The sequence below is a fragment of the Caenorhabditis remanei genome, chromosome X, assembly GCF_010183535.1.
Source record: "Caenorhabditis remanei strain PX506 chromosome X, whole genome shotgun sequence".
Lineage (NCBI taxonomy): Eukaryota > Metazoa > Nematoda > Chromadorea > Rhabditida > Rhabditidae > Caenorhabditis > Caenorhabditis remanei.
The window spans coordinates 10,301,730-10,328,385 of NC_071333.1; the positions used below are offsets into that span (position 1 = coordinate 10,301,730).

General features: G+C 39.4%; 9 protein-coding genes across 9 annotated transcripts; 2 read left to right on the forward strand and 7 right to left on the reverse strand.

Annotated features, from left to right (window-relative positions):
• Positions 1-3,356: 3,356 nt before the first annotated feature.
• On the reverse strand, positions 3,357-4,299 carry GCK72_024023 (uncharacterized protein; the record flags this gene model as incomplete). The annotated part of the gene is made up of 2 exons (XM_003118432.2): positions 3,357-4,182; positions 4,229-4,299. The coding sequence occupies 2 exons, from the start codon at positions 4,297-4,299 to the stop codon at positions 3,357-3,359; spliced, it is 897 nt and encodes a 298-aa protein (XP_003118480.2).
• Positions 4,300-7,214: 2,915 nt separating this feature from the next.
• GCK72_024024 (uncharacterized protein) lies at positions 7,215-9,563 on the forward strand (the record flags this gene model as incomplete). The annotated part of the gene is made up of 12 exons (XM_053735681.1): positions 7,215-7,460; positions 7,620-7,708; positions 7,752-7,819; positions 7,871-8,013; positions 8,061-8,123; positions 8,168-8,408; positions 8,458-8,548; positions 8,606-8,717; positions 8,768-8,919; positions 8,968-9,242; positions 9,293-9,401; positions 9,446-9,563. The coding sequence occupies 12 exons, from the start codon at positions 7,215-7,217 to the stop codon at positions 9,561-9,563; spliced, it is 1,707 nt and encodes a 568-aa protein (XP_053579247.1).
• Positions 9,564-9,720: 157 nt separating this feature from the next.
• GCK72_024025 (uncharacterized protein) lies at positions 9,721-10,897 on the reverse strand (the record flags this gene model as incomplete). The annotated part of the gene is made up of 5 exons (XM_003117872.2): positions 9,721-10,158; positions 10,205-10,399; positions 10,451-10,603; positions 10,647-10,747; positions 10,795-10,897. 5 exons carry the CDS (start codon positions 10,895-10,897, stop codon positions 9,721-9,723), a joined length of 990 nt encoding a protein of 329 aa, XP_003117920.2.
• Positions 10,898-13,035: 2,138 nt separating this feature from the next.
• On the forward strand, positions 13,036-14,798 carry GCK72_024026 (uncharacterized protein; the record flags this gene model as incomplete). Its single annotated transcript, XM_003118230.2, has 4 exons — positions 13,036-13,092; positions 13,143-13,262; positions 13,312-14,320; positions 14,374-14,798. 4 exons carry the CDS (start codon positions 13,036-13,038, stop codon positions 14,796-14,798), a joined length of 1,611 nt encoding a protein of 536 aa, XP_003118278.1.
• Positions 13,525-14,825, reverse strand: GCK72_024027 (uncharacterized protein; the record flags this gene model as incomplete). Its single annotated transcript, XM_053735682.1, has 2 exons — positions 13,525-14,312; positions 14,546-14,825. 2 exons carry the CDS (start codon positions 14,823-14,825, stop codon positions 13,525-13,527), a joined length of 1,068 nt encoding a protein of 355 aa, XP_053579248.1.
• A 279-nt stretch (positions 14,826-15,104) lies between these two features.
• Positions 15,105-16,869, reverse strand: GCK72_024028 (uncharacterized protein; the record flags this gene model as incomplete). The annotated part of the gene is made up of 8 exons (XM_003117810.2): positions 15,105-15,508; positions 15,556-15,663; positions 15,710-15,974; positions 16,025-16,100; positions 16,187-16,350; positions 16,399-16,494; positions 16,541-16,732; positions 16,780-16,869. The coding sequence occupies 8 exons, from the start codon at positions 16,867-16,869 to the stop codon at positions 15,105-15,107; spliced, it is 1,395 nt and encodes a 464-aa protein (XP_003117858.2).
• Positions 16,870-17,641: 772 nt separating this feature from the next.
• Positions 17,642-20,934, reverse strand: GCK72_024029 (uncharacterized protein; the record flags this gene model as incomplete). The annotated part of the gene is made up of 13 exons (XM_003118111.2): positions 17,642-17,893; positions 17,945-18,043; positions 18,110-18,234; positions 18,285-18,546; positions 18,593-18,719; positions 18,769-19,126; positions 19,176-19,422; positions 19,526-19,697; positions 19,785-19,957; positions 20,009-20,386; positions 20,433-20,531; positions 20,623-20,750; positions 20,805-20,934. The coding sequence occupies 13 exons, from the start codon at positions 20,932-20,934 to the stop codon at positions 17,642-17,644; spliced, it is 2,550 nt and encodes an 849-aa protein (XP_003118159.2).
• Positions 20,935-21,511: 577 nt separating this feature from the next.
• On the reverse strand, positions 21,512-22,817 carry GCK72_024030 (uncharacterized protein; the record flags this gene model as incomplete). The annotated part of the gene is made up of 4 exons (XM_003118043.2): positions 21,512-21,646; positions 21,728-22,012; positions 22,060-22,281; positions 22,332-22,817. 4 exons carry the CDS (start codon positions 22,815-22,817, stop codon positions 21,512-21,514), a joined length of 1,128 nt encoding a protein of 375 aa, XP_003118091.2.
• A 1,285-nt stretch (positions 22,818-24,102) lies between these two features.
• On the reverse strand, positions 24,103-26,312 carry GCK72_024031 (uncharacterized protein; the record flags this gene model as incomplete). Its single annotated transcript, XM_053735683.1, has 6 exons — positions 24,103-24,153; positions 24,202-24,472; positions 24,549-24,739; positions 24,791-24,988; positions 25,081-25,250; positions 25,295-26,312. The coding sequence occupies 6 exons, from the start codon at positions 26,310-26,312 to the stop codon at positions 24,103-24,105; spliced, it is 1,899 nt and encodes a 632-aa protein (XP_053579249.1).
• Between the last annotated feature and the right edge of the window lie 344 nt (positions 26,313-26,656).

Genomic DNA, 26,656 nt, shown 5'->3' on the forward strand with positions numbered 1-26,656 from the left:
CCGGTCACAAACGTTCGATGAGCAACAATAATATCTTTATAGGAGACAGGCAGATGTAGACACATTACTACCCTTTTTATATGAAAAAGGAACCGCAAAACAGTGAACTGTTATTAGTGCTACCGAACACACTCATCTGGAAAATGCACTAATCGAATGGGCACTGCATTTCAGGGAATGAATGACTAATGACTCTATTAAAGGCCGGTCAACAATCAAATACCGTTATGACCAGACGGGCAAATTTTTTCTGGGTAGTAAAGCAACAGTGCCAATTAATCGGGTCATGATCACAAAGTTCTGTTTTTTTTTCAACTAAATTTGTACAGTACCTTGTCGGAAGACTTTAAATTGAAGTGCGCGAAATCGGTGGAATTCGATTGTTCACTAGTCGCCGCCATACCGCTCAACAAAATACAAGGACAACACCGACACCCAAACGAGAGGAATTTGTCGTGTCCGGATATTTGGCAGCCGTGACAAACGACTGCTTTAGAAACCGCCAATTTCGATGTCACACCTGCAGTTTTATACTTTCTTCAGGTAGTCTCTAATCTTGTGCTGCGCCCAATAAGAAGAACAATTGGTGTTTTTTTTTGGTTAAATGAAGATCATGACAGTATGAAAGAACGCAATCGGAATTTTGGATTTCAGAATACGCGTACCGTTTTATGAAGGGTTTTAGGTTGCAGAGTCAGAACACCCAACGTTTTATTATTTTCGGTTTATCGATATAGCTGAAAGTTAAAGCTATTAAATATTAACAATTGCAATGTGACAATGATGATTATGACGTAACTCATCTATCCCATACAAGATTTGCTTCCACCTGACCACCAACATAAACATTGTCATCAGTCACTTTACCAACGCAACACTTTTAATTGACAATTAACTCATATTCTTATACACTTTGCTATCAAATACCTGTCATTTCCGGGACAACTGACAACATATGGTCACCTCCTGTTTTCAACTTGTAGCTCTTCTTCATTTTCTTGCGCAAAACCAATTATATGCACTTTCTTAGTAGAATCACTTTTGTTTATTAAGAGATGTGGAAAGGTCAATAAGACAATAAGTTGAAAGTTGCCGAATATAAAGGGACCAATGAATTGTTCACTAGTTGTCTATTATCCTTGTTTCTTGTCGGAAGTATTAGGAATATCCTTGAGATCGTTCAATTCCCAACAGTCAGCTGCCTCCTTGCCATCGTCCCGCATCATTTGCTCATTTGTGACTAATAATTGAGGGAAAGGGGTGCGCGGAGAAACAAATCGTCCTTGGCAAGCTGACAGACTAGGAGGATAATGAGGAGTATCAAATCGACAATATTATGGAATCACTCTCTCTTTTGTAAACCGAGGGGTCATTTCTCTTGCCGCAATAAAAAAACAGTGTTTGAGATGAAGATTGAAAATGTAAACGTGTATGAACTGTCTGAATAAAATTCATTACATAAATCATCAATATATGCTTGATGCTGAGACATATTCATTCCAAAAAGTGTAGGAATTAAGTGTAATCGATTGATATAATCACTTTTCACAAAATTTTTAGTCTTCGGATTTTGGCCAAATTAGCATCTTAATTTATCTTGATTTCTACACAATTGTAACCAGAGAGTTGCCAGCTTGGCGAATCTCCACACAATTGTCACATTTGTGAATTCAAAAGAAGGATGCAGTAGAGAATTTCTGCAAAATTATGATTAACATGCTTTACTTGGAAGTCGATATAAATCACTTACAAGATTTCAATTGGGTACTGTTAATGAAATGGTATTTGATATTTTCATCCAGTTCAATGTTTCTGGACTGCAATACATCTGTGAACGCACTTGCTTGGAAGCAAGAAAATAGTTAGTTGGAATCAGTGGAATAGGATCGTCAGGAGCATGTGCATGATGCGTACACTAGAAATAGACCAGAACGTTTTCAATCCATCCCAAATCAAGCATTTCGCGAGATAAAATTCTTCCGTTGTCTTAATTCCCAAGTTGTAGTCTTTCACATAAGACAAGCTGTTGATAAGTTTCAAAAAACAAGATCCATTTCAATTTGTGGTTTTTCTATCACGGGTATAATTCAATTAAAAATATGCTTCATTTTTCAGTGACGTTATAACGCAGTAGTTCATGAGAAGACACAAACGTATCTTTGGGTACACGCATGCTGACTTCCAATAACTTTCCAAGATAAACTTTCACGTTCAAATAAACCTTGATTCCTTAGTACAAGCAAAAGCTTGGTGAGTAAGTGCCATTCTGTAATACTAACACTTTTTACCCTATAAAACAATTTTATACTTGCACTTCCTCCGAACGCATTAGTTGAAATAATATCTGTTTGGGAAAAACTGGTAGTTTTTGTTGTTTGAATTGTTTCAAGCCAATTTTAAACCAATCGCGATGCAAAGACATATCTGGAAAGTGAACGTTCGGGAAAAATTACATTTAGTTGAAGAAAGAAGAAGAAAAAAAGAAGGGAAAAATTGGCGGCGATGTGAGATAAATTTCATGAAATCCGCACGTCAAAAGTATGAATTATGATGTGCAGGTTTCCTCTAAAACTGGCAGTGGAGCGCGTTTTGTAAAGATTTCGTAAAACAGAGCAGCGCGGCAAATTTGAAAACAAAAAGTTGAAGAGAGTTAAAAAGATGAACTGTAACCATTATAAATGTCGGTAAGAGTATATTCTGTAAAATTCTAAAACGAAAAAAAAGACAGGTTGAACATAAATTCATTTATTTCACAAGAAATGCAAATGGGAATGTAATTTCATTGAAAAAAGGAATGTAAAAATTTACAGATGATTATACGGAAACACAGAGATACACAAAGCATTTTCTATAAAAAAGAATCACTCACAGCAACTGGAGGATATTGAGTTTAGATAAAAAATAAATAACACGTTAACATGATAGTGGTAACATAACAGACAAAATTATATAATTCCCCTTCAAAAATTGAATGAGTTCGAATTTGAAGAACGATAAACTTTTCAAAATCCAAGTCTAGCTTTAGCTAACGAATAGTATAAGAACTCTGATCAAAAAACCAGTTTGACTATGTAACTCATAAGAATGTTAATTTTTCCAGATAAAAAAATCGAAAATTTTGGAGCCCAAATAGAAAATGGTTGCAAGTCTTCCGTCACATGATCGACAAATATCTACCGAATGAGTCCAGTGAATTCTAGTTAAACCGGAGGCTAAGGGATGTGGTTTCGTCGATCTGAAAATCTTGAAAATTACTTGAATTGAATTGAATTTATTGAAAGAAGAGCACTTGCGACTTATACTCAAGTTTTATTTCGTCCAACTCAAAATATCTATAATAGAAAGTTTTAAAAAACTTACGTTGGCACGACCTCAATATCATTGAACACCTCATCTGCAAACGTCATCTTGTTTAGTTTTAAACGTAACATCTCCAAGTTGTTGAGTCCTCCATTCATCCATTGTTTTATGATGGCATTCACATCAATTCCATTGAATTCTGAACGGAGCACAGTGACTTGAGAGGATTCGGAATACAGAAGTGAATCCAGTTGAATGAATTCAGAATCTTCAATTGTTACAAATTTCCTTTTCAACGGAGAAGTGTATCCACGTTGATTTTTTGTATTACGGAAGTGAACTACCAGTTTTTCGATTTCTTGTTTTTCTTGGAGCATTTTGAGTTCCTCACTAGCCCGTCCAAGTTCCAAAGATTTCGGTGATGTGAATTCAACCGACGCAAATTTTCCAGCAACTTTCCAGATGAAACAATTGAAAAAATTAATTGATTTTGAGTGGTATGAAGAAACAGAATACTTCTTGATACGTAACATTTCTCGGAGATAATTTGTCACAGCCTCCATCAGTTCCATTTTTGTCGTTCCAGGAGGAATTGACTCCCTGGTTGGCATAGCAACATTCTCATAAAACGGGTTTCTTCGTGTAACTGGTTTGTGTTTCACAATTTCAAATTTCAGAGACCAAGTATCAATAGCTTCTGTTTTCTTTGTTTTTCTGTATCTTGGCAGCCAATCCGGAATATAGAACTTGATAGGATCCAATCCGTCAAACTCGATGCTGATATAAAATCTCTCTTTGAAGTTCCAAGTCAACTTCTCTGCTGGAATTTTTACAAGACTCAGAATGTATCGAAAGTACGGTTCGTCAATTGCCCAGTGAACGCTGAAATCATAAAAGTAGTTTGCAATACATGTGTTGCAATACTTACACTTGATGGGGGTCCAAAAGCGGCATGACCTCTCTATGAAAGGTATACGGTAGGCTTAGGAAGAAAGACATTCGCCTGAAAAGAGATTAAACTAAGTTAACATCAATTGAAAATCATTAGAAACACTGTGTAAGTGAGAAATCGATACGCCGCAGCCTAAACATATCGGGCTGTTGCTGTCTAGCTATGATTGCAAGGGCGTCTGAGAAATGGAATGACTAAGCACCTCGCGAGCAGCGAACAGGCAACGGAGGTCATACAGATGTAACCGAATACATTGATGGTCTCTAAGGAAAAGAGACATGTAGCAAGTGATCAATAAAAACTTTGAACTGAAGTAACTATTACACATAGACCATTATATCATGACAGGGACAAATGACAGATGAAAACTAATTTTGAAGGCATTGCCGACGAGAAGAACTATCACTCGTAAATCGTTTTTGGCGGCTGATTGACTGATCAACATGAGAGAAACCTTGAATCGTGTAGAGAAGAAAAGCGAAATTTGAAAAATTGTTCACGATAAGTTGGAACGTCTTCAAAAAAAGACATTTTCAGTTTTGAAAAAATTTTTCAGATTTATTTTCAGAGTGTTTACAGTTTCCTGTTGGATGCCGTTCAAGTGTGTGTTCAAATCATAATTTCTGTTTAGTTTCTGCCGAGACTCTTTTTCCTGCTCAGTTCAAAATAAAATTTTCAGAGCTCGCACCCATTGGAGACTTCAATTTCATTATTTTCAACACTTCAATTCATAAAATTAATTTGTGTACGCTTTATCCTCAGTCATCCATTCCTTTCTGAGTTTTCCTCTCTTACCCCGACATGTAGGTACAACGTCACTTCACTCGACTTTTCAGAGATCCTGAGCTATAATAAAAATAGAAAGTAAAACCCTATCGCATTTTCAGACATCTAGACAAATCCAATATTTTACGTTCTTGCTTGTTTTTGGATTGAACCAATCCCAAAATTGGCATAAGGTTCCTACATCTTTTTATACAAAAAAATTAGCGAGCTGAAGCTAGACTTCAAGAACTGCAACTATAAAACAAGATGTGCCACGCTGTTTTTCTCCCGGCCTCCTCTAACACATGGGACCAGTATAATGAGGGCGTTTTTTCTTTGGTCCTAAATTTACCACTAAACTTCTGTATACTTTTACCACTCAGACTTTTGCTAGTTGAAATAGATTTTTGCTCTTTTACTGACTCCAGTGAAAATACAAGTGAGAATCCAAAGATTGCTGAACAATAACATTTTCAACTCTAATGTTTATACAGAGTTGTTATACAAATCCTTTAGACAAAAATATGTTCTTCTGTTTTTGTCTCAACCACTAATTTGTATTTCATTTTTCAACTTTTGTCCAGTTACGAATCCAATTTTTTCTTCGTTTTCTCAAAAACTTCAAATCTCTATTTTTACAAGTTTTGGTTGTTTTGATTTTCAATACCTCCATGATAACAAAGTTTGGGCTTGGTGGAATTCCGTTTGTTGTTCTTTTCACCACCAAATGCATTTTCTGATTTTCGCCGTTGTTAACAAGTGAGCATTGATGTTTCAAAGACAAAGCGCGTATCCATTTTGTTATCCATTGTGAACTTTTTTTCAAATTCAAATGTACTATCAAAAACCAGATCGCATCTCTATTTATTCTTGCTCTGAGAAAAAAGAACCTCGTTTGTTTTTTGACTCCACCCTGTCTATAAATCTTTTCTCTCTTTTCTGATACCATCTATCTTTTCTCCGCTTGTAGCTGACGTACTTCTCAATTCTCAATCCATCTTCCAGATAACACAGATGATGTTTATCCTGCAACTGCTTCTCCGATTCCTTCGGCTCAAAAAATGCGAGGTACTTGTTTTTTAAGATTTTTAGCTTGTTTTTCACACTCTCTTTATGGTGAAACATGTGAAATGCAGAAAAACATGTGGGCAAGTGTTCAAGCGGAAAGTCGGAAGATTTCTGAAATGTTTAGTCTGGAATGATTTGGTGAAAGTATACTATTTCTTCTCTCATTATCCTGGCGGTTCCTTGTTCATTTTTTTTCGAAAACTGTTACAAGGACGGCGGTAAACAGGTTTTCACCTGAATTTTTCTTTTCTTAATTTTCATATTTTACAATATCAAGATTTGTTTTACTTCATTTCTATAATTTTTAATTACCAAGACATTTTGTGAGAGTGTAGTCTCACCAAAACTCAGCATGAATTCAATTGATGTGCGTTCCAAACGTATCACCAAATTAATATGGCTTTTTTGTTTTGACGCGAAGAAAGAAGAAAACCAGAAAAATAAAAACCGAGAGAAAAGAGAAGCTGTTATTTCTGCATGAAATTAGGAGAGTCGTAGCCCACCGAGCACCCACAATTCTCCGTTTTTATTTTGTGCTCTGTACATGAATCTCGGGGTTTTTCGTGGTAGAGGGGCACTCACCGCTGAGCCAAACCCAGTGGCGTACTTTAAATGATGTGACACTACCAGTTTTCCGGGGACGGAGTGTCGAGTAGAAGGATTGGCGGCTCAGCTGGTCCTCAGTACCAGTTCAATTACGTTTTGATGTGTGGTCCTCCACATCCAGTTCGCTGATAGCTTTCTAATTTCGGATGTATCGTTACTGCGTTCTACATTCATCATCATCCTTTTGAAAATGTGTTTGTTTTGTTTCTGTTTTCTTCTTGTTTTCCATCAATAAGATTTTTGCATATTCTAATAGGGTACTGTAGAATTATTCTGAAATCAGTTCTTGTCTATTTTGTAGTTTGATCTCACTATTCACTAGTGAGAAAAACAGCAATACTGACCTAGCCAATTTACCAATTAGTATTCAGTTTTTTCGCCATTCTCCAGGAATGGCGAAAAAAATTAAATACGACTGGAGATGCCTGAAAATAATGAAATGCACATTACTTATCCGCCACTCATAAAATTGCCCGTTCCGTCGTTCCAAACATTCATTTCTGTGTTTGTCAGGTCCCATCAGATGCACAATCTACAGAGTAAAAAACAAGCATTCGAGGTCGAGGTTTTCATTCATATCACTTTTGTACCCACTAACTTACAGCCTATGTTCCAGCATGCAAAGCCGTTCACACTACATTGCTCACTTCTTATGCTTGTTCTTCTGTACTCATTTCTTGGCGGATTTGTTTTTGATCGAATTGAGACTGATGCACATGCTGAGATGAAACGTAATGAAAGAACGAACAGAACAGCTTGTGTTTCTCAAGTAAGTGTTGTTTTCCTGTTTCGGTATTCAGATTTTGAGTCATCTTTTATATTATGAGCCGGTTTATAGAACATAATTGAATCATCATTTATAAGAATGTGTGGATTTGTTCTCAGTAATTAGTTTATGGTTGCGTGAGATGTATCGTTCTTTTTTCAGATCCTACATTCCGTCCACAGATGGAACCGAAACCACACACATCAAGAACATATATCGGAAAAAATTGCAGATTGCTTTGAGCCGGAGAAGTGAGGAATCATCTTCATAGATGCAATAAAACGGTTATTTCAGGGACGAAAGGAGCGAATGGAACTTTGTAACCGCTACATTGTATGGCTTTGGTATTGTGACAACACTAGGTAACCGACATCATAAGTCATCTATCTATAAATCATTACACACTTTTTTAGGGTATAACAGAATCGCACCAATAACCTATACGGGAAGAATGTTTTGCATTGTATACGGTATATGTGGAATACCAGTGACTATGATTATCATCGCCAACGTTGGTCAATACCTGAATAATTTTGCTGGAGATTCAAGACGAAAGGTACAACAATAAAATCAACTGTACACATCAACAGTTGGGAATTTCAGATTGAGGCTTACCGACAACAGAGGAGAATGTCGAAAGCGTCGCTCGCAGGAAAAGTTTATAAGGTATCTCTACTATCTAAGAGCTCTTAGGAAAAGTTTGTATTCAGGAGTCTTCAATACAAGTCACGTCATTGGCTTTACTTTGTGTGTTTCTGGTATATGTGGCAGTCGGTGCTTTACTACTGCCCTTACTGAATGGAGAATTAGACTTTTTCAATGGTCTTTATTTCAACTTTTTGTGTCTTACTGCAATAGATTTCGGACAACTAGTTCCGATACGGGTGGAGCTTTTACCCATTACATTTTTATACGTTTGCATCGGTTTGGCTATTACAACTATAGCAATCAGTGAGTTTACCCAATCAAATTACTATACTTCCTAACTCCTTCCTTCTAGATATTGGTTCTGAATACATGAAAAAGTTACACTACTGGGGCAAGAAAATGAAGAATGCGGCGCAAACAAGAATTTGGTTTGGTGGTAAAACGTAAAGACCTTTTCTCCTTTCTTCTCTTTTTTGATAAAGTTTTGTATTTTATTACAGTTTGAAAGTGCGAGATCTTCTTCACGCTGTTGGTAAAAAATGTGGAGTTGAGCCCGGAATGATTGATGCATTGGACTTGGAAAACGTTGTTGAAAGAACTATTGCTATACAGGTGATTGATATCATTCAGACGTCCAAAGTAGAAGTCTCATTCATTTTCAGGAAGGAAGAGAGCCACCAGAAGATTTGAATGATGAGCCACGAGATGAGCCTTCTCCTCGCTCCATTATTCACTCTCCGTGTTCCACAAGGCCATCGAACCCTCCAATGAGTCCACCATCACCACGAGAAGACCACCCATTTATATTCAAGATGTACTAATCATCCAATTTATTTTTGCATTTATAATATACGTCTTCCAGGGATACTCCTGCGCCTCGAAGCCCATTACCACTGCCCACATATGAATTGGATATCAAAAAACCAATTTTTCAAGCGCTATCCAACGAGTTTATGAACCAGTCAGCACAAGAGAAATTGTTCGATGATCTTGATACTTTTCAATGTGAATTGAATACTGAACTAGTTGAAGATAACAAATGTGAAAGTGTGATAATCATTGAACCGCCTGCTACATTCGAAGATATGACCGTACAAAGCAGTCTAAACGTTGAAGACTACGAGAAAGAAGAAAAAGGTTAGCGATCAATCAAAAGTGATTTCTTATCAAATTATCTATGTTTTCAGTTCCGAAACGATTCCGCGAAAAGAAGGAAATGTACGGCCGAGATCCGCGGAAACTGTATGAAACTTATCAAGAAGAATGGGATAGATTGGAGCGGCTGTCAGACAGGAAGTAAGTGCAAATGGCTAATAATTGAACTTCTGATAATATCTCAGGCATGGTCCAAGGAGGAAATCAGTATTAAACCTATCAAGTTGTTCTCCCGAACGAAGTGTCTCTCCGTCGCCTATCAGGCATTCATTGACTGGAGAAGACAATAGGAGGAATTCCTAAATCTGCAAAAGTTGTAAATGTGTAATTGATTCTATTTTCCTTTCACTCATCATAAATGATTTCATCAGGCTTTTATCACCATTATACTTTATTTAGTACAGATCCACCAGGGTATTATCATACACAATTATAAAATAAAATACAGAGAAAATACATATTAGATCTCATCCAATTTGATTTTTGAGACGGCCTCTTTGGAAACAGTGTACAAATTGAAACCATCCAAAATATGATCACCTTCCTCGACGGTTTGTGGCAGCTCAACCCATGTAGCCTTCGAGTTCTCATCAAAAACGTCTCCTTTGAGTGCCCAGACAGATCCATAGAATGCACTTCCAGTCATTCCCTGTTGTACAGAACCGGCGGCAACAATCCACGAGTTTGTGTCTTTATTGACGAATGAACAGCGTGGTCCAGAGAAACAGAATTGTGGAAGTTTGTCATAATCTCCCTCAATATCCACGTGACGAACACTGTTGGATTTCAAGTCGAACACGAAGAGTCTGTTATTCTCCCAGCGGAATCCACATCCATGAACACCGTAACTGATGAGAACTTTGTCTCCGACGACTTCAGCGAGAACCGGCATACCTCTCTGTAATATGAAATACATAGATTTCAGATGCTATAATCTTTTTTACCAATGGGTTAGAGTCAATTGGAATATGAGAAGATCTCTCAATGGTTGCAGAACCACCATTCACGGTGAGTGAATAGAGAAGAATATCACAATTGTCATCTCTGGCAACGATGATTGAAGCACCATTAGAAGTGGTTCCAGATGCCGTGATGATATCGGTTTTCTGTCCTTCGGTAATGGATTTAGGTTCAGGAGCCTGAAAAACCACATGTCATGTGCTTATCCAATTCATTGCAGTTAAACTCACCTTCAAAGTGATCTCGTTAAACGAGTTATTCTCCCATTTGAACAACTTTTTGAACTCAATGCTTCCAAAGTTGACAAAAGTGAGCAAGTAGAGTTTGTCATCTTTGACGAAAAGCGACTCCTCAGCATTCTCATCGCCGACGAGTTCGGGGAACTGAAAAATTATGGTAAAAATTAGTTTAGTAAAACAAGCGTACATCATGTCTTTCCCATTGGTTGGTTTCCTTATCAAGAGTGAGAACATAGGTTCCAGCAAAAGCAACACGATGTCCCCAGTTGTGGGTTGGTTGGTTGACAACTGGAAGTATGAAATTTATATATTACACATGTATTGATATCACTTACACTTGCGTCCAACCAAAGTAAGTTTTCCGTTTTGAACAAACGAGTAGTGGTACTCACAAAGCTCGCCGAGGCTTCCGAATCCGTCAGCAATTTTCTCAGACATCGTATACTGTAAAAAAAAGTAAGTGAAAAAGTTAGTGCAAACATTAGAATAAAAGGTATTCTGTGAACACACTGAAAGGTTTATATACAAACACGATGCATTCGGGAGACGAGGAAGTGAAATGCAAAAAGAGAAGAAAAGATAGTATTCTCGGTTCGAATTTAGAAAAAGAGTTGTTCTTCCTCCACTTTAGAGAAAAGGAAACCGGTTAATGGCCATAGGTCAAACTCAATTTAATTCTTGATACTTTCAAAGAATATTTCAGTTCCTGTTTCGTTTGAGAAGAACGATGGTTCACCGAATCCATGTAGGAAAAAAATTTAATCGTAGAATGACGAAAGTGTACTGGTAAACTGGCAGAGATAGAGTGAAATGAATACCTTGGAAGAATTGCAAAACAAATACCACCTATACTACTTTTTGGGTTCAAGTTTGAGGGTTTCTGGGAAAATTATTGGTTTGACACTTCAGTTTTTATATTTCAACTGGTGGCTTAAAAAAAAAAGAAAAACAAAAAGAAAACTGACGAATCTGAGTTTCCAGTGGGTTCGGAGAATGAAAAAAGACCTGGAGAGCGGTTATTTCTGACGGCTAGTCCGGTTTTATACACGACTATTTGCAATGTGGCGGATGACTCAGTGTGGGAAAACAAACAATATTGCGAAATTTTCTTCATGATTTACATGAATAGAAGTTGGAATATTGCATATGTAATCTCCTGAACATCATTCACCAGTAAACAAGATCTTTTTTTTGCAAAAATAATATTTATGTGTGAAAAAAGTGTTTTGACAGTGGGAAAAGCTGATGAATAGAGTTATTGAAGTTGAATACTGTCCAAAAAGAGTCAATAGATGGGAAAAGTGTTTGTTCGAAATATTATCGGAACTCTTGATGTTTTCTGTGTTTTCAAGTTGTGAATACAGAGTGGTACTAGCGAACAGTTGACGAAAATAGTTCATGTAAATGTTCAACTTGATATAAAATTGAAATTGAGGTTTTCTTCCAGGTTATCATTTCAAAGGAATTCATGCATGCAGCTTAATCAACTTTCATCGCTATCCGTGTCCTATTCTGGTTGATATCTCATAGCAAACCCCTTCTTATTTTTAACACTAAAATCTTAAAACATCACTTTTGTTGTTTTCGTTTATCTTTTCTCAAAAGAACCTTGATGTGTTCAACATGTTTCAATGGAGTCTCAGAAGGTTAGAAAGAGAGAAACGACAATTGTTAGGTCGATCAGACTTGCCGAGTAGTCTGCCAGTAACACAACGGTTTGCACGCACAACGACACTCCGCTACTGGAAGATTCGATCTGGCTCTACGCGCGGGATAATCCGCGCACACAGTCTGTTTCGTTGGTCTCAGTGGTTGAGGGGCGAATTCCTCCTCATTTGTGAGGACCATTCTCGTCTTGGACGGTTCTCTCCTCTTGGTCCTCTCTGCCCCTTATTAATTCTTTTTTTCTCTGCCCCCTCCTCTCCTCACCTTGTCTTTTCGTGTTGTGTTTTTTGGCCACTGCGCAATCGCTCACAAACAAACAAGACGGCCTTTGCCGCATTGAGGCGATGAAAATGCGCTCCATTGCGAATTTTCTGTAGGTTTCAATAAACAAATGCCCTTGCCAATTGAGAAACGAAACAAGAAGAAAACATTTGCGATAACCGATTTGCTTTTCTGCAACTTCAGAGAAGAATCACAACCGATCGATAGGCGGTGGTCATTCCCGTGTTGTGGTCTTATCGGTCGACGACAAACAAGTCGGTTACCCAAATGTTCATATCTCAACATTTCGTCTTTGACTGTTGCTGCTGCTGAGAGAGTTACCTTTTTGAGAAGATGTCGACTTATTTTTTGTTTTGTTGCCTACGTGCTGTCCCTTTGACGTGTCCATCCCTTTTTCCCGTGACCGTGGTGCACTGGCGCATTTTCTCTCGTTTTCTTCTCTCATCCCTTTCTGCGCGCTGCAATCTTCTAAATGTCACGCACACAACGAAGTTGCACTACACTCGGACCCTTTTCGTTTCTCTCTGAGCATTGACCGCTCAGTTTTTCTGTCCTTCTCATTCTTGTCTCTTTGCAACTCCTCAAAAATTCTTATTTTACCAAATCTTTCATTTTTCAGAGCTTTGGGTATGTTGTCCCGCTTCGCTCGTCAACTGGCACTGCCAGTGTTCAACGGTGTCCTCCATGTAAGTTACCAATCTACAGATGACTCTCTCATGAACTGTATTATTTTCAGCCGACCCGTGCAACCAGCTCTATCGCCCATACTATCAAGGTCGCCAAGAAGATCGATGATACCAGAGAGAAAGCTCTTCTCGGTGGTGGAAAGAAACGTGTCGACGCTCAACATGCTCGCGTAAGTAACTTTATCCCCTAAGGTAATTCATCAAATAAACCATTTTCAGGGAAAGCTGACTGCCCGTGAACGTATCGATCTGCTCTTGGACAGAAACACCTTCCGCGAGTACGACATGTTCGCTGAGCACACTTGCAACGACTTCGGTATGCAAAAGGAGAAGTATCCAGGAGACTCTGTTGTTACCGGACGTGGAGAGATCAACGGACGTACCGTCTTTGTCTTCTCCCAGGATTTCACCGTCTTCGGAGGATCATTGTCTTCAATTCATGCCAAGAAGATCGTCAAAATCATGAGAGAGGCTATGCTCGTCGGGGCTCCAGTCATCGGACTCAACGACTCTGGTGGTGCCCGTATTCAAGAGGGAGTTGAGTCTCTTGCCGGATATGCCGACATCTTCCAAGAGAACGTTCTCGCTTCGGGAGTTGTCCCACAAATCTCTATGATCATGGGACCATGTGCCGGAGGTGCCGTCTACTCGCCTGCTCTCACTGACTTCACTTTCATGGTTCGCGACACCAGCTACTTGTTCATCACTGGACCGGATGTTGTCAAGGCCGTCACCAACGAAGAAGTCACTCAGGAAGAGCTCGGAGGAGCCAAGACTCACACTGTCACCTCTGGAGTTGCTCACGGAGCATTCGACAACGACGTCGATGCACTCATGAGCCTCAGAGAGCTCTTCAACTATCTTCCACTTTCCAACACTGACGCTGCTCCAATCCGTGCTGCTGAGGACCCATGGGATAGAACTGTCCCATCCTTGGACACTGTTGTTCCATTGGAATCTACTGCTGCCTACAACATGAAAGACGTCGTCCACGCTCTTGTCGATGAGGGAGACTTCTTCGAAATCATGCCAGACTACGCCAAGAATTTGGTCATTGGTTTCGCAAGAATGAACGGACGTACCGTCGGAATCGTTGGAAACAACCCGAAGTTTGCTGCTGGATGTCTCGACATCAACTCGTCTGTGAAGGGAGCTCGCTTCGTTCGCTTCTGTGATGCCTTCAACATTCCACTCATCACTTTGGTCGACGTTCCCGGATTCTTGCCAGGTAAACTATTTCTATGCAAAGAATCAGAATCATTATAATTTCTCGTCTTTCAGGAACTTCCCAAGAGTACGGAGGTATCATTCGTCACGGAGCCAAGCTTCTCTACGCTTTCGCTGAAGCCACCGTCCCAAAGATCACCATCATCACCCGTAAGGCCTTCGGAGGTGCCTATGATGTCATGTCATCCAAGCATCTTCGTGGAGATATCAACTACGCCTGGCCAACTGCTGAGGTTGCTGTCATGGGAGCCAAGGGAGCTGTCTCCATCCTTTTCCGTAACGATAAGGAGCACGCCGTCCAACACGAGGAGGAGTACACCGAGTTGTTCAGCAACCCCTTCCCAGCTGCTGTCAGAGGATTCGTTGACGACATCATTGTCCCATCGGAGACCAGAAAGAAGGTGTGCGAGGACTTGAACATGCTCGAGAGCAAGAAGTTGAAGAACCCATGGAAGAAGCACGGAAACATTCCACTCTAAATCTCCACCGCCCAACCAACTCATCATTATTTTCTGTTGCCATTTTACCGGCCGGCTTCGTCCGGTATATGACGTGTTTATTTGTGAATTTCCAGCCCCACCACACAAAATGCGCCATTTGCGCATTTTCTTGAGTATTATTTTTTTGTTCCGCCCTCACTACGTTTGTTTTCTATTGTAAAGTCATAATTGAAAATTGTATTTATTACTGTTCTCAGATAAATAGTAGAATTGAGTGTTATTAGTACGAGCTTTTGAAGTCCTAATTGGAGGACGAGTGAAATCATAGATGAGATGAGCGGATATTTAGAGCACTCCAAAGAACTTGGCGACACTTGTCAGAATGGCACGTTGAACTGGTGGGATGACTTGTTCAACATCTTCAACACTTGGAATCTGGAGCTTTGGCAGATCCTCAAGCTTTGGAAGTTTCATTGGTGGAAGGGTTGATACTGGGAGGACGTTAAGTGGCATTTGGGCGGCTGGGAGTTGTGGGACACCAGCGACGACCTGTTGGGTGGCAGCAGTTTCAGTTCCAGCTGCAGTTCCAGCTGCAGTGGCGGCGGCTGGTTGAGCAGCAACTTGTGGCTGTGGGAACATCATCTGCTGAGGGAATGGTGGAAGTGGGGCAAATGCCATTTGTTGCTGTTGCTGCTGTTGTTGTTGCTGTTGTTGTTGTTGTTGCTGTTGAAGTTGTTGGTTGGCAATAGCTGTAATTCATAATATAGATTCTCAGAATCAAATTCCAGTTTTGTACCTTGCTGTTGAAGAAGTTGCTGTTGTTGCTGTTGGATCATAGCAGCAAATGGATCTTGATAATATTGTACCTGTGGTTGTTGTTGAACGTATTGTGGGTATCCCGAATCTAAAAATCTCATATCAGATACATAAATCTTGGCTTAAAACTATACATTGTCCGTTTTGAGCTACTCCGTAAGCTTGTTGAGAGAACTGTCCATAGTTGGTAGTTCCTGTTGGATTAGTGTTAGCAGGGTAAGCCCCCTGGGTGGGTTGTGGTTGCTGAGCATATGGTCGGATATTGAGAGCTGGGACTCCATGAACTTGAGCTTGTTGGTTGATTTGTGGGACTGGTGCGGAAGGTTGGTTTGAAGCAGTGGTGGTAACTGGAGTAGTGGCTTGTTGCTCAACGGCAGCAGCGGCTTCGACAATGGTGTTCTAAAAAATTGGAAAGTTGTCATAATGAATATGTAGTGAAATAGCCCTACTTCTTGTTTCTTTGCTTCCTCTGGTTGGTCCTCATCGAAACAAGGCATTCTCTTGATTGTAGCGACATAGACAACACTGTAATTCAATGATGCATTAATTAATTAGTTGAATGCTAACGAATTGCATGCTAACTACACAAAGATATAATCTTTGCTACTCACGTTCCGTTCTTGGAAACAGTCTTGCTCAAATTGGAGATATAATCAAAGGCAACCAGTTTTCCGTCGTCCAATACTTCTCCTCCAACAACCAATTGTCCCTGCTTGACAACTGCGTTACCTCGATCTTGGGAGTTGATGAGAACTTGATAGCTGCAGCATTTCATCTGAAATAATAAGCTTGAATAGATCCTGATAAGGTTTCACAATCGTACTTCAAGGTTATCGGTGAATGGATCAGATTGTGGAGAAAGTCCTCCAACCCATTCTCCTGCTTCACATGAGTTTGATTTGTAGTCATCGGCGCAAATCTGAAAATATGTTATTCGGTAATATGTTACAAAAAACAAAGCTCACCGCTAGTTGCGGAACAAAGTTTGGATTCTTGCTTGGAGGTTTGATGAACTGGTCAGATCTTCTCAAATATCCATCTTCCTTTCCGGATACTCTATAGAATTGTGCAGTTTCACCAGCTCTTGTTCCGTTAGCAGTCCATCCGAAGCATTTTGGTCTAGCGCAACCAAGTACAGGGAATCCTGACCGGAGTACCTATTAAGAGAAACTATACTTCCGCAGTTCAAATGAACAATTCTTACTTGGAATGTGTATGGGATGGCTGATTCACCACAGTAGGATGCTAAGGCCACCGGCAAAAGAGCCGCAAGGTAGAGAATCGGTGTATACATCCGAGAAACAATTGGCAGGTTGATGTCAATGAGAATAGATTTGAACTACAATGAAAAGCTGCGCGTGGGAGGGACAACGACCGTCTCGACAACGACAAGAAAATAAGGTCATCAAAATGTCTTCTTGCTGCTTTTCCTCCATATCTCCCGTGTTGCTTGCGCGCGGATCGGTTGTCCCTCCTCCAGATTCCTCGAGATAAGACGAGTGAAAGTCAGATACACACCGGGAGTGAAGCGGTAGAAAGTCGGCGGGGAGGAGGCCAAAAGGCATATTCTCGTATCGTATCCTATCAGTGCAACACTTTCACTTGCCGTGTGTTTGTCACCAATAATCCGGATCGTCCGATTCAGTTTTTTCGGCTACCCAATTTTCATCAATCCGATGCTTTTGTCCATCATCAGGATTTTGTGAAACAGAACAATTTTTCGATGGGGATACATTGAATACAATTTGGATAGAAACAATACAAGACATAGGAATAGAACTTCAATAACAGTTTTTTTTTCAAACTGTACCGCAAATGGTCAAGTCAAACATTTATTTAAATGGTATTTTCATTAAGCAGAGCCATTTTTGAGAAAGGGAAAGCACCCGTATAATTATATTACAGAAAATTAACAAAATCAGAATAATCGTTGAACTATTAAAATATATCACAGTATGAAGTAATGCATAAAACATGGGGCCTATTAAATATTTTTCGATAAATTAAGAAAACTTGTAGTTTCGAATTGGCAAATAGTAAATAACCGAATACTTAAAACAATGACATCAGTGTTGTTGAGCGATTTCGGAGAAGAACTGGAGTACATTGTCTGTCGATACTTCCAGTTCAATTTTAGATGCAGGGTAGCAGGTGAGAATCAATTTGTTGTACTCGGCAATCTGTTTGATGAACTGTTCTTGCATATCTCTCCAGACAACTTGAAGAAGGGAAGAGTTGGCAACCAAGTTCTTCTCAATCTTCTTGTACAATTGCTCGAGCCCTTTCTTGACTTCTTTTCCAGGGTGTTGGGAAATGACCTACAAAATAAATGAATAGAGGATTAATAACCCGTTAAATTCTAGTCTTACCTTTTTCAGTTCAATTCTGCTGAATTGTTGCTGATATGAGATTTCCTCCGGACGAATTCCTTTCTTCTCAATGAAGTTGTTCACGTTATCGAAGAATGTCTGCAATTTTTATTTCGAGAGTTATTGAAAGGAAAATATTACTAGTTTTGCATGATAATATGTTACCTGAATTTCTTTCAGTGGTCGGCCCATAAACTCCTTGACATAAGCATCAATATGCTCTTCCTTGAGGGCTTTTGCATCTTTACGCTGTTGTTCAAGGCATGAGATTTTCAACTCGGAGAGAGTAGCTGCAATGAAAAAACTATAAAATTCATAATTGCATTTCATTGCAACTAACACCACAGTTCCTGGTAATTCTCAAACTTGACAACCGATGACGGGGACTTGCTGTAAGGATTTGCAGCTGCTTTCTGAATTCCGTCACAAACTGCACGACACAAGTTGAAATATGCTTTTTCCAAATCGGTACGTCTCTCAGCGTTTTCAAATATGATCTCGGCACGTCGAACAAAGTTCGCAAAGCGAGAAATTGAAGGAAGAATCCCGATTCTTGTTTTCTTCGCAATTCGAACCTCCGAGTATTGGCCACATTCCATTTGCTGCAAATAAACAAAACATTTTTGCATAATTCTGTTTAGAACTTACAATAAACGCATCGAATTGACGCTTGATCAATACCACTAAACTTCCAAAGGTGATTGAAAAGTAAGAACTTGGGTCCTGTGGAAGCAAAACTTTCTTTGACATGATGACGAACAACAGGAGAACATTGCTGAAAACATACAAAATAAGACACTTCTTCTAATTAATTTGTATCTTACCTTGGATTGTGTCTGCAAACTGCTCTACAGAAACTGTCAAGATGGATGTTGAGAGAATCAAACAGATTTCCCATTACATGTCTGACTTGTTCGTTCATATGTTTCTCCATGCTTCGTCCTCCTCCGAGACTCGAGCTATCTCCACTCCCAGTGGAAGTCGTGTCAAATTGAGCAAGGAGTTCAGAGTTGATGTGGAAGAAACGGACAACAAATTTCTGCTCGGCATCAATGACAGCACTCAACTCAGCTAACACGGTCTCAATGAGTTGTGGAAGAACCTCAGTGTCGATTTCACTGGAAGTGCTCAGGAAACTTTGGTTATCGGAGCGAAGAGATGTGTTTGCAGAATCTGATGTTTCTGAAAAAAAACGGAAATTACTTTGACATAGTTTAGTGGAAAGGCATACTTGACTTCTTCTCGGAACCAATTGCCTTTGGCACTTTGCTGATGAGAGTGTCAAAGAAGTTGTCGAACAGTCGTTTGTAGAGGAGGTTAGTGCTGTCAATATACTTTTGTAGGACCAAACTGCATGCTTTTGGACGGTTTGTTTTGAGCCAATTGATCAAATCAGACAGTGGTGAAAGAGCACGAAACCTCTGAGATTGCTTGGGGATGCACAACTCATGCCATTCATGATCCAACGAGAGGTCGTTCTGGAAATTAACAAGTTATTAGAATACTACAACCACGGTGGCCTCTTCTTAGTTAAAAACGGAATGTCATTTTTCATCTGCTTGTATCAAAAAATAGAAGTACCAAGTTTGAGAAAAGTGCAGAGAGATGCGACATAAGCCGGTCCACAAACACATCGATTGCAGTGAGTTCATCGTTTCTGTCCTGATAAGCTTTCATCTGAAGCATCGGCTTAGAGAACCGTCCGTGCCAGAAGTGAGCCACTGCTCGTGCAGCGTCCGTACACCGTTGCACACTGGAAATGTACAATTTTAGTATGTTTTTATCAAGTAAAGCAACAAATTGTGCTTGGTTATAAAGGAAACGAAAATGAAGTACTAACCTCTCTGGGTTACTAAAGTTAGCTTGTTTCAAAGTGTCGATATGTGCATCTGTGACCGCTTCCAATGATTTAACAAACGAAATTACTTCTTCATTGAGACGTTGTTTGTTCTTTCTCTCCACAACTGACAAGCTATCTTTCTCTTCGATGAGCTCGATGCTGTTTCTCACAAACTAAAAAATGTAGATTTATTTTTTGTTTGGCCAACCAAAAAATTTTCTTACCGCAAGAATATCATCACATCGATCCAATTCCTTTTCCACCGATTCCACACCAGTCAACGCTGCGTCAATACTCGAAAGCAATTGGTTTACCGAGTTCTCACTGTCCATCATAGAATTAATGTTGGCTCCATCGAGAGACTGTAACTGTTCAGTCAGCATTTCTGCAAAGACATGGGCATCGCCTATGGTCAGCTCAGCCCGTTCGATCAATTTCCGGAAATCTGCATCTTCTTTGTTGGATACCGGTTGATAGTCACTTTGCATGGCAATATCGTGTTCGGGGAGTTCAATCGGAATGATTGAAGCCTCTGCCTCAAGTTGAGGAAGCGAGAAGTTGCAGAAATCAGGCATTTGCACTGGGAGATATTGGCATGAGAGCTGAAAACAGGATAACAGAATATGAATAGCACTCGAATGAGCTCACCTTGTATAGTTCTCGAATGAAATCATCTTTCTCTTCAGCAGATCCAGCTAGAATGACATATTGACGGTCGCCAATAGTAATATGAAACTCCGGAGAGGGCTGAAAGTTGTGAAATCTTTTTGACAGGAACAATTTCTCGGCAAACTGTCAGGTTTTTGGTTTCTTTTAGTATATTCTCAAGTTAACTCACCTTCTTTGGATTAATACCATCGATTTCTCTCACTTCTCGGAGATTGAAACGGTCCTTCTTTTTGAATGTATCATCTTTCTCTCCTTTCACGAAATACAAACGAACAGCGATTGGGTGCTCGATAGTAACTGAACAATTATTGATTTTTTTAAACTTAAGGATTGAAAATGTGGCTTTCTTACCTGCCAAACAGAGAAGTGTCTGATTTTTCTTTTTCTTTCCATCCAATTTTGATACGTTAACTATAGCTTGAATGCGTTCATCGTCTTTTTGAAAGAGTTGCCGTTGTATTATTTTTCTGATTGCAGACATGGGCTTCTGAAATTATTTTTCAATTAAAAATCGTAATGAAAACAAGCAAAAAGAGAATAAATGAAGTACAACAACAGTAAAAACAAAAATAGCGCAAACGAAAATTCGTCTCACTATTGCGCACAAGAAATGAGTCAGTCAGTCGCTTGGCGCATTCTCGGTGCACTCTCGACCACCCGATTTTCGGTTCACTATTTGGTTTCTGGCAGTGAGAGCAGAACAAAAATCACAGTTTTTGTTATTCAAAAATAAGTTTAACAAGGTTTTCAGCGACCTGCAGTTATTTATTTCGGCAATAAATAGAAAGAGAACGGAATTCCTAGAAGCAGGACACATGAAACGGTACATTTAAAATAGTTTTAGATAGAGAATCTTTGAAATTAAATAGAAGAAAAAAACAAGAAAATTGAAGAAAAAATCCGGTTAAAAAACAACAAAAGCGAAAATAAGTAACGTCGCAGTTTTTTTTTGATATTCAAAAAAATTATAAGTTAAGTAAGAAGATATCAATTACAATGGGTGGAGAAGTGAGTAATGACATGGTGCGAAACAAAAAATCGGGTATTCAATTAGGTCATCACTTGGCGTTGCTACGAACTGGATACAAAGTATAGCTTGGTGGAGCAGTAAGACGTCGAACAGCAGTTGATGCTGGCCTAGTCGGAATGAGCGCGTAGTTGTTGCTGCGTGGAGTTGTTGGAAGATGGAACATCTGGAAATGCGTATTTGGTGGAAAACATATGAATCATTAACAGCTGTATTATTTTCTCTATCAGCGAATTCAGGAACTTACAGTGCGATATTGATTGTTGGAGTACTGAGTGACTCGATATTTCGGGTTTACAGTATATTGTGGACGGGTCCCAGCAATTCTCATGGTCCCTGCACCGACATATCTCCCCGCTGGAGGTTGTTCTGACTGTTGCTTTGATTTGGATGGAATGCTGGTGAATGTCAATGTCTTGTAAACAGTTGTCGGTCCATAGTAGTGATCCAGGGGGACACGTTTGATGAATTTCCCGTAAATGAACATGCTCTTCAAGTAGGAAATGAAATCTTCGTGTTCCGCTGAGTCAATCTGTAATAATGATTCTCAGAGTCAATCTTAAGTATTTAGTTATTTACCGTAGTGAGCAGATCAGTTTTAGCCTGGTTGTAAATAACCAGACCAACATTCATAGGTGAGATTGCTTGAAGCTCACACTTTGCAAGCATGTAGTATGATGCTGTCATGACGGTCTTCTTGCCACGACTGTACAAAAATTCCTTGACAAAGTCTGTTGAGCGTCGGGCTAACGCCTGCATCATATATGGTCCCGGTGGTCTTCGGGTAAAGTCATCTCCCAACTGAAATTCATAATAATCGAAACAACTATTGTTTACGTTTTCAAACTCACCAAAGGCATCTGCCCATCAGAATGAGTCATCATTGAATGATCACTTGCTTGCTGCAAAGTGTCGTAGCGAATGTTGCATTCCGAGCAAAACCAATTGAAGTAGTGTTGATGACATTTGGTTTCATGATATTCCAATGCAAACTGAGAAACGAAATCTTGAGAACACGAACAGCGCAGCATTGCATACTGACGAGTTCTAGTTCTCGGTTCAGTCGGTTTTTCAATTACTGGTAGTGGGGGCTGCAGAACGGCAGGTGATAAATCCGGATAAGGCGGCACTGGCATAAAATTAGGATCCAAGTAGGGGATGTTCTCATCTAGACGCAGTTTCAAAAAGTCGCTGGGCTTCTCTGAGACAGGAGGCTCGTCATCATTCAAATAGTTTTTAATTCCTGAGAATATCTCTTGGAATACTGTATCAAATGATTCCGGCTCCAATCCACTAATCAGTGGATCGTATTCAGTTCTGACCTCTTCGTTGAACATTGCCCGTTTGTAACCCCTTCAAAATCTACAGAATTGATTTGGAAAATAGAAGTGGTGGTCAGAATAATGTATGAGAGATGGGAGGGCAGGAAACAATGAGAAGATAAAAACTAAGACAAAGGCAGAGAAAAAGTGCGGATGTGTTGAAGAAATAAAACTGAGCTGTGAGCAAGCCAACTCAATGATGAAGCGTTTTTCCATTAGACACAATCAAGATGGAACACAAGGTCATGTGTAAAGATTGATTCATCTCTTAAACTTATCAGTTGATAAATAAATTGGAAAGAGTGCAGCATTATCGTTCGACGCAGATACGATAGTGAAGTGGTTTCTGTTGGAAAGTGTTAGCAAAAAGAGGAATGAAAACATAAACATGTTTCTAGGAGATGTGATGAAACACATGCACTTTTCGAATTTGATACACTATGAAGGGCTTCAGAGGAATGAAAAACTAGAAAATGAAGACTACTAACTCTTTGAAGCTTTCTCAACACTCTCATTTAGATATTGTTTCCCTACGTATTCATAATGAAGCTTAGAGGATGTGTGAATAACATACAGAATGTTGGATGATGTTGAGACGAGGTGAACGACAGAACGAGACTACGACTACTGAGCAGAACCTCTCTCTCTCTTTTTTTTCTGCAGTGATGATGGAAAGTAGTGCTCTCTTTCTCTAGTGCGCCTCTCTACTACATTTCTTGTATGACCTATTCAAAGCGTGTGCTATCTCACTTCGGTCCACGTCGGTTATCGCCTTCGCCGTTCATCTCAAAACAATCGTGTGCGGCGGACATTTCGGCCCGATCGATCGACCCAGCAAATAGAGGAAAAAGAGCGAGCTATGCCGTGTTGGCAACGCGTGAGAGAACCGTTCAATGGGTGGTCAGCAGAGAAAAAAAGTAGATGAGACTTGACGCTCAAGGCGAACAATTCACAAGACAGAGGATAATTGAGAAAAAAAATGGCGAGTAGAAGGTCTCAGTTTTATTTCATTGGGGAAAAGAGCGACAGGTCAACAAGGAGGATGAGCAAATGGCGTTAGTAGTTACAATCAATAATGGTCAAATGTTATACATGAAATAAATACAGAATACAGTGTATGTGCATGTTGATAAGAGAGTACAGACGGAATGATTGATGAAAATGGAAAAAAAGGAAGCCACCAGTTTGAAAGTTAAAACATGACAAATGACTAGATTTAAGAATTTGATTTGCAGCGTTTTGATGCTTGAATTTTACATACAATTTGTAACAAGAATGTGTTAAATCAGTTAGAACGAGATCAAGAAAGAGAAGATGGAGAGTAGTCGATGCGACGAACCAATGCTGGCATCTGGAATTAATGTGTTGTGAATTAAGTTTATCCACATGTTGACCTCACCTGCGACTTGACGATTTTTTTCACTTTGAACACTTGTTGCCCCTTGACAGTCCCTTGGTACTTGATTTTCTTGTTACCGGTCAGTGGACGAACGATAGTTGTTGGCATGAAAACGGGAATCTTTTTCTCCTTGATTAAGGCTAAGTTTTGAGATTGCAATGGAGGAAGAGTGTAATCCGTTTTCTTATATGCAGCAGCTTTTGGCGGCGGATGGAAGACTATGGTCTTTTTGGGTGGGAAGACAACCATTGGAACTGTTGGTTTTGATTGCCTGAAAGATGATATATTATGATTGAAATTAAGAATTAGATAGTATTCATTAAAATTAAACTGCCTAAAATACTCACTTGTCTTCTTCAGGTTCAAACATTTCCGGTTCCGAAAAATGAAGAACTTTATCAGCCGGCATGCAGTCAACACGAAGACGACTGATGAATGGTCCGTAGATGTAGGTTATTTTGAGCAGATCGTTAATTGTGGCAGTATCAGCTGGCGATTGATGGCCTGGTGAAGTTTGATTGCAGTTGTCATTGATTGCCTGAAATAAAACAAAAAATATTTTTTATCACGTAAATGAGATAAAGCTCACTTTTGCTGCAGAAGAATGAAACAATGCTCTTGCATGTAGCTTGATAGTTTCCCTATCTTCAACTGCAGTTCCTGTGATTTTTCCGGTTTTCTGAAGATAACTGCTCAGAAAACTCCAGACCATTCCAGAAATACGACGATTTGCGTTTCTCAGATGAGATTCATTGTTCTGGTCATTTCCAAAAATGGCATTGTTCATCTGAAATATCGGAATGACTTATTATAATTAAAGTAAATTACCAATGGTGCTGCATCTGTTTTATGATGTCCGACAAGATGTTTGCTTGCTACTTGAATAGTCGAATAAATCTCATCACAGAGAGTGCATCTGAATGCAAACACGTAAGGGTGTCTTTCGACTTCGTGGAATTCTAAAGCCAGTTTTGTGGTGAATGCCTGTTTGCAATAATTGCATTTGATGAAATTGGATGCAATATCTCTTGGAACAAATGTTGACATTTCTGAAATTAACTGATTGTAAAAATAATAATACGGGATGGCTTACTCCAAAAAGTGTTTGCTTGTTTCAACACACTTCCAACGGTAGACACCGAAACCTCCACTTGGTCGTTATCAAAACCAGTTTTTGCATTTTCTTCGCAGATTGGTTTGTTCTCAGGTTCCGGAACATTTGAATCAGTGTTTTCCAAAGGTTGAGCTTGAGTTCCCTGATTCTGACTTTCCGGAAAGTACAGTGGATTTCGGTTTGCAATCTTCTTTCTCATTTGATCCAAGGACAATACTGGTCGGACAGGTAGCTGTTTCTTGCTCATCACAGGAAGAACTTTGACCGGATACAAAGTTTTAGTTTGACCGTTAGCTGGTATCGTAGGTTTATATGCTGGTTGTTGGTAGGCTACATACGTCGGAGTACTGTAGGGAATTTTCTTCACATTTCTGAATGCAGCAGCTAGTTTTGATGGCTGACTGCTAGAAATTCTGCTGATTTTTGTTGGGATGTTGTTTTTTACTGCTGACTTGCTGATTGTTGTAGTAGTTTTCGCAACAGTTACCGCAGGTGTAGGTGCTGTATGATCTTGTTCAAACTCATAGTTGTTGTTTTCAGCGACTTTTTGATCTTCTTGATGCAATGTTTCAACAGTATCTACAATCTTCTCTGGTACTTCGACACTGGCCACATTTTCAGGTGTAACATTAGTTGATATTCCTGGTTGACTATCGAAAACTGTGTTCATTTGAGAATTCATCCGCTCCTCCGAAAACAGCAAGTCATGTGTAGTCGTACTGAATGGGTCAAAGCTATCAAGCGGGTTGAATCCATAAATTCCAACTGTGTCGTGCAGATTCATGGTGTTGAATAACGAATCTTCTTCCATAAGTTCCACCGTCGGCTCTTCATTTACAATGGGCATCGCATTATTCATTTCTTGATCGAAGAGCAGAGTATCTTTGAACAAATCTTCGAACATGTTATCGTTGTCATGTATGAATGCAACACCACTGATAAATGGATCATCAGGAAAAAGTAGGTCATTACCCAGAGATTCGTTACTGCTCATCATGATTATCTGAAAGAATTAGTTTTGGAGGTGAATGTTAAAAGAAAGACAAAAACAAATTTAAAATCGATTTTTAGACTGAATTAGAAAATGAGGACAAATCCATTAGGAAACCTATGAATTAAAAGCACACCTCAGATTTACGACCGCAATAATTATGGGATTGGATTGAGGGAAATGAGCAGTCAGACAGATGCGCAGATGCGTTAGCTTTGAAAAAGATGAACGAGCAGAAGCCGTGATTCAAATGTGAAAATTTTTATTTTAATAGAAAAAAGTGTTTAAAATTTTTTTTAAGAATTATAAAATGTATATTTGCGGAAAAGTGAAATAATCGATTTTTTTTG